We start from the raw sequence: 10,334 nt of genomic DNA, 5'->3' as shown, positions 1-10,334 counted from the left end.
GCCTCTGATGCCTTGCAACCCCCCAAATCCCAGGTCCATGTGCCCCTCCCCCACCCCCCTGCCTTTCTCTCTCCACTATTCGTCTGATTAACCCTTAATTGCTAATACTGACCCTGCAGTGGACCGCTACCAAGAGGGGGAAAGAATTCACACCAGCAGCTCTTCTGCTCATATCGATCATGTGCATGTCCATAACTCTGGCCCATAGGTTGAATGATCAGATTCTTTCATTTAGATTAGAACCATTATCTTATTCGGAATAAGAGTGTGTGTAGATTGTTGAAAAGGTTGAACATCTAAAAATGAGGAACATCATCAGTGGGTTTGGTCTCTCCAGTCTTAGTGATTTGTGGTGTTATGAGTTATAGAGAACACAAACCTGAACAGCACATATGTCTCTGCTGGCTGTGGAATGGTAATTTGCACACTGGTCATCGTTGGTGATTGACGGCAGGTATAGGGAGAGAGAGAGACCGAGAGTGAGCGAGACAGAGAGAGAGAGCAGAAGCTAAATCCTCTCTCTACCCGGCTATGTAATTAGGACCAGTCCAGCGAGACTAAGCTGCTCTCTCACAGGCTGGCTGCAGTGGAGTGGAGTGGAGTGGAGTGGAGGTGGGAGGGGGGATCAGAGCTTCGGACAGAGTGGATGGTGTTGAAAGCTGGACTAGGAGGGGAGGCACATACTAGCCATCCTCTGATTGGATTGATCAAGCTCTTGTTTACAAGCCCCCTGGTCCCTGTTTGTTGCTCAGGCACACACACATGCACAATATGCCTGTTTTACTGGCCCCCTGGTCCCATGAGGTGTGTTGGATCCATGTGAGAGCCTGGGGTGTAGAGTTAGCCTTGACCCCCGGGGAGCAGGAGGAGGCTGGTGTGTGTGTGTGTGTGTGTGTGTGTGTGTGTGTGTGTGTGTGTGTGTGTGTGTGTGTGTGTGTGTGTGTGTGAGTGACAGGGAGAGAGTGTGTGTGTGTGGTGGAAGAACAGGGGGGCTGTAACTCTATCTCACTTCCTCCAGGTCTCAGATTTCAGGAGCCACACACACACACACACACACACACACACACACACACACACACACACACACACACACACACACACACACACACACACACACACACACACACACACACACACACACACACACACACACACACACGTCTTGTAAACTGTCAGTACTGCTGGTGGATATATGGGGCTGGTCTGAGTTAGTGAGATGTTTGAGTTCTTATAGGATCTACTGTCAGACAATAGGGTCCTCTGGCTTTGTTAGGGGACGTGGGGAGACAATAGGAGCTGAGGGACAGGCTGGACACAGAGAGAGAAGGTTCCTCTGCTCAAAACAGCTGTTTCTGTTTGGGGTCCCCACGACAGTGTCCGCACGTATGCCACACGGATACATACACACAAACACACTCAGTCAACTCTCATTTGCACAACATGTTCGACCCATCCACACACTCAAAACATTGGGTTAGGGTCTGGGTCTGGGTTAGCGTTAGGGTCTGGGTTAGGGTTAGGGTCTGGGTTAGGGTCAGGGTCTGGGTCTGGGTTAGGGTCTGGGTTAGGGTCTGGGTCAGGGTCTGGGTCTGGGTTAGGGTCAGGGTCTGGGTTAGGGTCAGGGTCAGGGTCTGGGTTAGGGTCAGGGCTGGGTCTGGGTTAGGGTTAGGGTCAGGGTCTGGGTTAGGGTCTGGGTTAGGGTCAGGGTCTGGGTTAGGGTCTGGGTTGGGGTCAGGGTCTGGGTTAGGGTCTGGGTTAGGGTCTGGGTTAGGGTCAGGGATAGGGTCTGGGTTAGGGTCTGGGTTAGGGACTGGGTTAGGGTTAGGGTCTGGGTTAGGGTCTGGGTTAGGGTTAGGGACTGGGTTAGGGATTGGGTTAGGGTTAGGGTCTGGGTTAGGGACTGGGTTAAGGTTAGGGCTTGCAAATAAGCACGGTAAAGTCTACACTTGTTGTATTCGGCACATGTGACAAATAAAGTTAGATTTGGTTATAGAACCAGAGTTTAGTAAACGGTTAGAATCATGCAATGCACACAAGTAGCACTATTTGGAACCAGTGTCTTTAAACAATGTTGCACTACAGTATCAGTCACTGTTTCACACTTCTGACATCATTCAATCAATCATGAGATACTATAGCACAAATCCTAATTTCAGATATGCGTACATAATTTCAAACTTTCGAACAAACCTCCCATTGAATATTTCAAACATGTGTAAAGCATCCTATTTATGCACATTTAAATATCAATAGGAGGTTTGTTCGAAAGTTTGAAATTCTGTACGCATATCTGAAATTAGGATTTGCGCTATAGTATCTCATGATTGAGAACACATTTTGTCTCTGCCATGTTTTGTATGATCACCCAGAAGTGAAGTTTCAACGCCCTTCAAAATCATTTTGAAGATTTACAACACCACAAACAAAAAGAATATGCTTCCAACAACAGGACAGCAATAGATGATGAGAAACAAAAACACACCTACTTAATGATTAAAAAGCCATTAAAAAGTGTGCCCTCCTCCATACCCCCCCCATACATCCTCTGCTACAGATGGCTGTGTTATATACTCACTGTTTTCCCTCATCCTTCCTGGAATCTCCTCACCCTACTGTAAGCATAGACATGTGCGTGCACACAAACACACAACTACTGTAAGCATAGACATGTGCGTGCACACAAACACACAACTACTGTAAGCATAGACATGTGCGTGCACACAAACACACAACTACTGTAAGCATAGACATGTTGCACGCACACAAACACACAACTACTGTAAGCATAGACTTGTGCGTGCACACAAACACACAACTACTGTAAGCATAGACATGTGCGTGCACACAAACACACAACTACTGTAAGCATAGACATGTGCGTACACACAAACACACAACTACTGTAAGCATAGACATGTGCGTACACACAAACACACAACTACTGTAAGCATTGACATGTGAGTGCACACAAACACACAAGTATTGTATGCATGCGCAAAAGTATCACACACACGCACTAGCTTTGCATCTCCTAATCCATAATTGTGTTGTTGTGATGGTCTCCAGTCCAGTCTGATCCTGATTCCCGACTTCATTCAGCCTTCAGACAGTTTGAGTGTAGATTAGGTTTACAGAACATAGATTAAGCCTGGTACAGTAGAAAATGTCTCATCTTGATTAGAGATTGCTCCCATCTCAGTGAGAATTACTCAGACTGTGTGTGTGTGTGTGTGTGTGTGTATATCCCCATGCACAGCGTATGTGCATGTGTGGGTCAGTCTGTGTCTCGGAGAGTGTGTATGTGTATAGGTGTGTTTCCCTTGAAGTCACTTTGTGTAAGCCTTTGTATGTACACCCTAGTATACTGTAGATGTGTCCGTGTGGATTGTGTTTATTCTTTCCCTCGACTTAACCTTGATCCAACACAGACTCTCAAAACCAGGTCAGCTGGTCGGGAGCTTCAATACTGAACAAAGCTCCGTCGCTAAAGAGTGTGTATTTGTGTGCGCATACTTTTGTGGGAGTGCGATGTTTGAGCGCGGCTTTATCGACTGTACCAGAAGTGGTGTGTTTGTTGTAGAGCTGGGGACGGGGACAGTCCCATGACTGTCTGGAATTCCCTGGAGCACAGAGACATTTCCAAGGGGGATTGGGACTTGGCTCCCTGTGTGTGCGGGATTTAGTCACACATTGACCAGGACCAACAGAAGGGCTGCTAAACGATCCACATGTTGATCCCTAAATTATACGATCACAGTCCCATAATTCCATTCATCCAATCCTGAGATCCCAGTCATCTAGCCCCTCCCCAGCCAAGTCCCAATCCCCCATGTAAACGTGTCTGTAATCCAGGTAATTCCAGCCAGTCATTGGACTGTCCCTGTCCACAGCTCAACAACAGACACACTACTTCTGGCACAGTCGATAAAGCCGTGTTCAAACATTGTTCTCCCACAAATGTATGGGCACACAAGAACACTGTTTAGTGTATGGAGAGAGCAGACAGTCAGATGTAGGCACCAGACGCTACAGAGTTGTAGTGTAAACAAACTCAACACTGAGCTCATAAACGCTCACCTCCAACGGACTAGCATAGTGGAGACTGGTAAAGCATGTGAACAACCATATGTCTCTCTTCGCTCCCTCTCTCTTCCTCTCTCTCTGTCTCCACCTTTCTCTCTCTCTTTCCCCTCTTTCTCTCTCCCCCTCCCTCTCAGTTCTGTTGTAGTCCCTCTGGCCCAGGCTCAAAGGGTCAGGACAGTTTAATAATACTCTGCAATGCCTGGAATGTCAGCCTAATGCCTGCTCAAAGACACGCAGCCTGCAAAGGCAATCGAAATGGTTGATCACTGCACCAATGGAACACACTGCACTAATGTGCGTGTGTGAGTGTGTATGCGGTTGTTTGTATGTGTGTGTGTGTGTGTGTGTTGTGTGTGTGTGTGTGTGTGTGTGTGTTCGTGTTAGACTGAGTAGAGTGAGGGTCTCACACACAGAGCACCGTACAGAGGGACAACAATGATCCCAGTGAGAGAGCAGGACAGAGGGGAGTGGGGCGGCTGATAGGGGCTTATCGCCCTGGAGACCAGGCCAGGGGCTGTGTTGTTCATGACGATTAGGCATGGAAGAGCTGAGCACAAGGTACCCTCCGCGGGTAGAACTGTAGGAGCAGTGTGGGGCACTGGGGAGAAGAGGGATTGCGAAGCAAAAACATGATAATGGGCTCTGCTTGTCAGCGGGACTGTAATGTTTTTTATAAAATCTTATTTTCTTGGGTTTTCAAGTGAGAAAGAAGTCAATCTCCATGAAACCTTGAGTAAAGTGGAACTTTGTTGTATTTTATCTTGTATAAACTCAATCTATTTGTATTTAGTTAGTGAATTACCTGTGTGGTATGGTTATCTGAACAACTTAAATAATTTGCAGTTATCTCTGCTCTAAAACTGGACTGATGGGTTTTGTATTTATTATGAATCCACATTCGTTCCTGCCAAGGCAGCAGCTACTCTTCCTGGGGTCCAGCAACATCAAGGCGGTTATATACAATTTAAAAAATGATATGACATTACATTTCATAACACTTTCACAACATATTAAGTGTGTTCCCTCAGGCCACTACTCTACTACCACATATCTACAATACAAAATCCATGTGTACGTGTGTAGAGTGTGTGTCTTGTCATGTGTATGTGTGTCTGTACCTGTGTGTGTGTCTCTTCACAGTCCCCGCTGTTCCATAAGGTGTATTTTCATCTGTTTTTTAAAATCTGATTTTACTGCTTGCATCAGTTACAATATGTGGAATAGAGTTCCATGTAACCATGGCTCTATGTAGTACTGTGCGCCTCCCATAGTCTGTTGTTGACTCTGGGATTGTGAAGAGACCTTTGGTGGCATGTCCTCTGGGGTATGAATGGGTGTCCAAGCTGTGTGCTAGTAGTTTAACCAGACACCTTGGTGCATTCAGCATGTAAACACTTCTTACAAAAACAAATAGTGATGAAGTCAATCTCCTCCACTTTGAGCCATGAGAGATTTACATGCATATTATTAATGTTAAATCTCCATGTACATTTAAGGGTCAGCCGTGATGCCCTGTTCTGAGCCAATTGTAATTTTCCGAGGTCTCTCTTTGTGTCACCTGACAAAATGTAATACGTGGTGAATAACCTGTCATCTCTCTGTGGTTCTGTAGGTCTGTTGAAGATGCACTGGTCTCCGGAGCACGCGGCCCCCCTGTCCCAGTGGCCTGAGCAGCACCTGGATGTGTCTTCCACCACCTCCCCTCCCTCCGCCCACAAACATGACTCACGTGGTTACACCACTGCAGCCGGATACCCCTGGGCCAGCGATGACATCTCTGCCCTCACGGCCTCTTCCTTGTTAAAACGCTATGCTGAAAAGTACTCAGGCCTGGAGCTGCCCTACGAAAGGCCTGCCCCAGGGGCTTACTCAGAGCCTGGCGCCTTCCTGAAGAGTGAGACTGAGCCCTGGGCCCTGGGGCAGGGCATGGAGTGTTACCCTGCGCTGGAGGCCCTGGCAGCAGGGGCCAAAGTGGGATCAGTATCAGTGGGCCTCCCTGGCACGGGCAGTGTGACGGTGGTGAACAGTAACTTGACCTCTGACCCTGGGTATAGTGGTGGTGGCTCCTGTAATGGCCCCCCCTCTCAGGACTACCCCCTCTCCTACAACAGCACCTACCTCTCCTCAGGATACTGCCTCCAGCCCGGCTCAGCACTTCCGCCAGCCTCTCTGCAAACCACCCCCACCCTGGTGTCCAGCTACAACCCTACCAACCCTGTATACAACTACCCACCAGGCTGCTACCCCCACCTCCAGACCAGCCTGGCAGCCAGCTACAGCCACAGCCACCCCAGTGCCTCCTACCTCCCCTCTGGGCTGAGCACCCCTACCCCCCGGTCCACCATGGCGGGGGGCAGCTATGGCTACCCCAGTCACAGCCTAGGGGCCGGCTCTGAGACAGGAGGGCCGCTGAAACGCAAGGCCTTTGAGATGGCGGAAGAGGGGGAGGAGGGAGGAGAAGGAGATGGCTCGCGGTACAGGAAGTTTGTCAACGGCCACAGCAAGAGCCACGGCAATGGTCACGGCAACGACTACGACATAGCGGGCTCAGAAGTCCAGGCCTACAAGCCCGGCAAGCCTCTGGTGTCGCCTCCTTATGTTGGCCAGGGCGAGTACAGCCCCTCCTCAGGCCTAGGTGGGGAGAGTGGGGGAGGAGGGGAACATGGCTTTCCCCATCAGAGGCTGGCCATGAAGATGCCTGCGTCACATGCACGATCTGAGGATCCAACTGGAGGACGCTAGATCAGGCACTTGAAAGGAACACTCTCTGGGGGTCCTTCGGTTTTATTGGCATTTAAAAACCAAGTAGAGTACTTACTCTGACAAAAACTGGGGGAAAATAATAATTGGATTTTGCAATGAGAGGTCATGTGATCTAACCTGGAAGGAGAGAAAATTGCAAATGACTTGAATCCGCCTCCTATCTTATATCATTTTCATTCTTAGATTTTCTCCAAAGAGTCAAGGGTCACTTTGTCCTGTATGGGTGTGGTGCGGTGGTGTGAGGACAGAGGGAGGGATCTAGATGGATAGGGCTAAATCAGGCAGTCTGAATGGATTACCGACTGCTTCTCTCAGGATCCTATTTATTTCCCAATCTTCTACTTTGGCAGACAGTGACATTGCAATGTTGTTGTTTTGAAGAGTTGCTCTCTTAATTGGAGTGGCCACTTTATATGGAAAGGACGTTTGACTCTATTACCTCCTACTGCACCATAAGAATCATAACCTTTCAGACCAAAAAGTAGAGAAGAAGAACATAATTGATGTGATGTACTTTAATAACTTGACACCACGAGCACAATGACAGCTCTTCTGAGGCTTGGTGCCTCTATACAACTCGCTTTGAAACGAATGTCCCCCTCTCCCCCCTTCCCTTTTCCCTGTTTTCTTTTGACAGTGTTTCTATGTTATTTCTCCCTCTTTCTCTACCTCTCATCACTACATTTTCATCATGTTTTCCCTTCCCTGCTTTTTCTCAGTTTGTTCCACTCACTCTTTTTCTTTTTCTGTTAAAGCTGCAATATGTAACTTTTTGGGCAACCTGACCAAATTCACATAGAAATGTGAGTTATAGATATGTTATTCTCATCGAAAGCAAGCCTAAGAAGCAGTAGATCTATGTGCTCTATTTCTATGCTTACCGGTCTTTAGTTTTTGCTTCTTTTACTTTCGGTTTTGTACACCAGCTTTAAACAGCTGAAAATACAATAGCTTTGGTTATTGAAAATATATTTCACAGCAGTTTAGATGGTACAATGATTCTCTACACTATGCATTGCTTATTTTGTCAAAAACTGAAATTAGGTGAACTGTTGTTCATTATGCACTGTTACATGCAGCTCTATCAATACATTGAAATACTTAAACCTGCAGAAAGAGATACTTAAACCTGCAGAAAGAGATACTTGTAGAAACATACTTGAGAGAGAATTTTAACTACAGCATATAAACTCAGCAAAAAAAGAAAGTCCTCTCACGGTCAACTGCAATTATTTTCAGCAAACTTGTGTAAATATTTATATGAACTTAAGACCCAACAACTGAGACATACACTGAATCTGTTCCACAGACACGTGACTAACAGAAATGTAATAATGTGTCCCTGAGCAAAGGGGGGTCATGTTAGGATGAGCCTGCAAGAAGGGTACCACGAGGGAGGAGGATGTCTTCCCTGTAACGCACAGCGTTGAGATTGCCTTTAATGACAACAAGCTCAGTCCGATGATGCTTGACACACCACCCCAGACCATGACGGACCCTCCACCTCCAAATCGATCCCGCTCCGGAGTACAGGCCTCGGTGTAATGCTTATTCCTTCGACGATAAACGCGAATCCGACCATCACCCCTGGTGAGACAAAACTGCGACTCGTTAGTGAAGAGCAATTTCTGCCAGTCCTGTCTGGTCCAGCGACGGTGGGTTTGTGCCCATAGCCGACGTTGTTGCCGGTGAAGTCTGGTGAGGACCTGCCTTACAACAGGCCTACAAGCCCTCAGTCTTGCCTCTCTCAGCTTATTGCGGACAGTCTGAGCACTGATGGAGGGATTGTGCATTCCTAGTGTAACTTGGACAGTTGTTCTTGCCATCCTGTACCTGTCCCGCAGGGGTTATGTTCGTACCGATCACATGCAGGTGTTGTTACACGCGGTCTGCCACTGCAAGGACGATCAGCTGTCCTTCCTGTCTCCCTGTAGGGCTGTCTTAGGCTTCTCACAGTACGGACATTGCAATTTATTGCTCTGGCCACATCTGCAGTCCTCATGCCTCCTTGCAGTATACCTAAGGCACATTCACACAGATGAGTAGGGACCCTGGGCATATTTATTTTGGTGTTTTTCAGAGTCAGTAGAAAGGCCTCTAAAATGTCCTAAGTTTTGATAACCGTGACCTTAATTGCCTACTGTCTGTAAGCTGTTAGTGTCTTAACGACCGTTCCACAGGTGCATGTTCATTAATTGTTTATGGTTCATTGAACAAGCATGGGAAAGAGTGTTTAAACCCTTTACAATGAAGATCTGTGAAGTTACTTTAATTTTTACGAATTATCTTTGAAAGACAGGGTCCTGAGAAAGGGGCGTTTCTTTTTTTGCTGAGTTTACTAAAGAGTAGTACACTGTCAAACCAATGCAAATGTGCCGTTTTCATAGAGATACTCTTAGAATCCTAAAATCGGAGTCTGCTTGTGTTTTTGATGTATGCATTCTTTTTTCTTTTTGCCTTTATAAAGAAATATATGTAGTCTTGTTATTGAATACTCAGGAAGATTGTTGTATTGTAAAATAATGTATGTATGTATGTATGTATGTATTACATTTGGTGTTTGTAGGGAGCTTTATGGAGAATATAATGGAGTCATGGCTGTTGTAATACAGACACTGTACACTTCAGGGAACACAGAGCTTTTAGGGCCACCAATATTAGCGTTTGTGCGCGCGCGCACACACACACACACACACACACACACACACACACACACACACACACACACACACACACACACACACACACACACACACACACACACACACACACACACACACACACACACACACACACACACACACACACACACGTCCCCACACACACTTACACATAAGCATGCACACACGCACAGCCACGTAGATTCAAATATTTGAACACCCACAGAACACTGCCAGTCTTTTAACTTGCGAATTGAAACTTGAGATTCCTACCAATGCCTGAAACGTAGAATGTAATTCAATATATTTTATTCAAAGGATAATAGAAACCATAATGTACATCAATAATTGTTTTAGATATATAAAACATATTTGCTTTATTTCCCATCTAGATTTTGGTGGAGTGATGATCTTCATTAAGTGTTATGTAGTTAGCAAAGGGGAAGAAACACTTTTTCTGGACAAACATTGACATCCTGTGACAAAATGCAAATGACAACTTTCAGCCTGTAGTGCTCAAACATGAATGTTTTGCTCGACGTTAGAAGTGAATGTCTACATCCATCAAATACCTTCCTATCAACGTAACCTAGAAATGACATTAGGTACCCCCCTCTACTTTGTGTTTTCTATAGTAGCCATGTACAGCTGCTGGGCCTCTATACACCTCACTGTGCCTATTATAATACTCATCTATTACCTCAGGACACAGTGGTGAAAACAACATCAGAGCCTCAAGAACCACCAAAAATATCACAACTGAAAAAATATTAAACTCTTCCTAAACCCCCTTTACTCTAAATATGCCCATGTTTCATAATATATTTT

The 10,334-nt window shown here is 46.2% G+C and overlaps 1 protein-coding gene across 1 annotated transcript in view; it reads left to right on the top strand.

The window, feature by feature from the left end:
* The window catches only part of LOC118400341 (fidgetin-like protein 2), a 16,473-nt gene extending 6,815 nt beyond the window's left edge, over positions 1 to 9,658 (top strand). The window contains exon 2 of the mRNA XM_035797060.2: positions 5,696 to 9,658. Within this exon, the coding sequence (XP_035652953.1) occupies positions 5,707 to 6,825 (1,119 nt within the window). The 5' untranslated portion in view covers positions 5,696 to 5,706 and the 3' untranslated portion in view covers positions 6,826 to 9,658. The remainder of the gene's footprint in view (positions 1 to 5,695) is intronic.
* The last annotated feature ends 676 nt before the right edge of the window (positions 9,659 to 10,334 follow it).

Source organism: Oncorhynchus keta, chromosome 21 (genome assembly GCF_023373465.1).
Source record: "Oncorhynchus keta strain PuntledgeMale-10-30-2019 chromosome 21, Oket_V2, whole genome shotgun sequence".
In the NCBI taxonomy this organism is placed as follows: domain Eukaryota; kingdom Metazoa; phylum Chordata; class Actinopteri; order Salmoniformes; family Salmonidae; genus Oncorhynchus; species Oncorhynchus keta.
The sequence above is the reverse complement of the archived record's forward strand: the minus strand, read 5'-3'. Positions and strand labels throughout refer to the sequence as shown.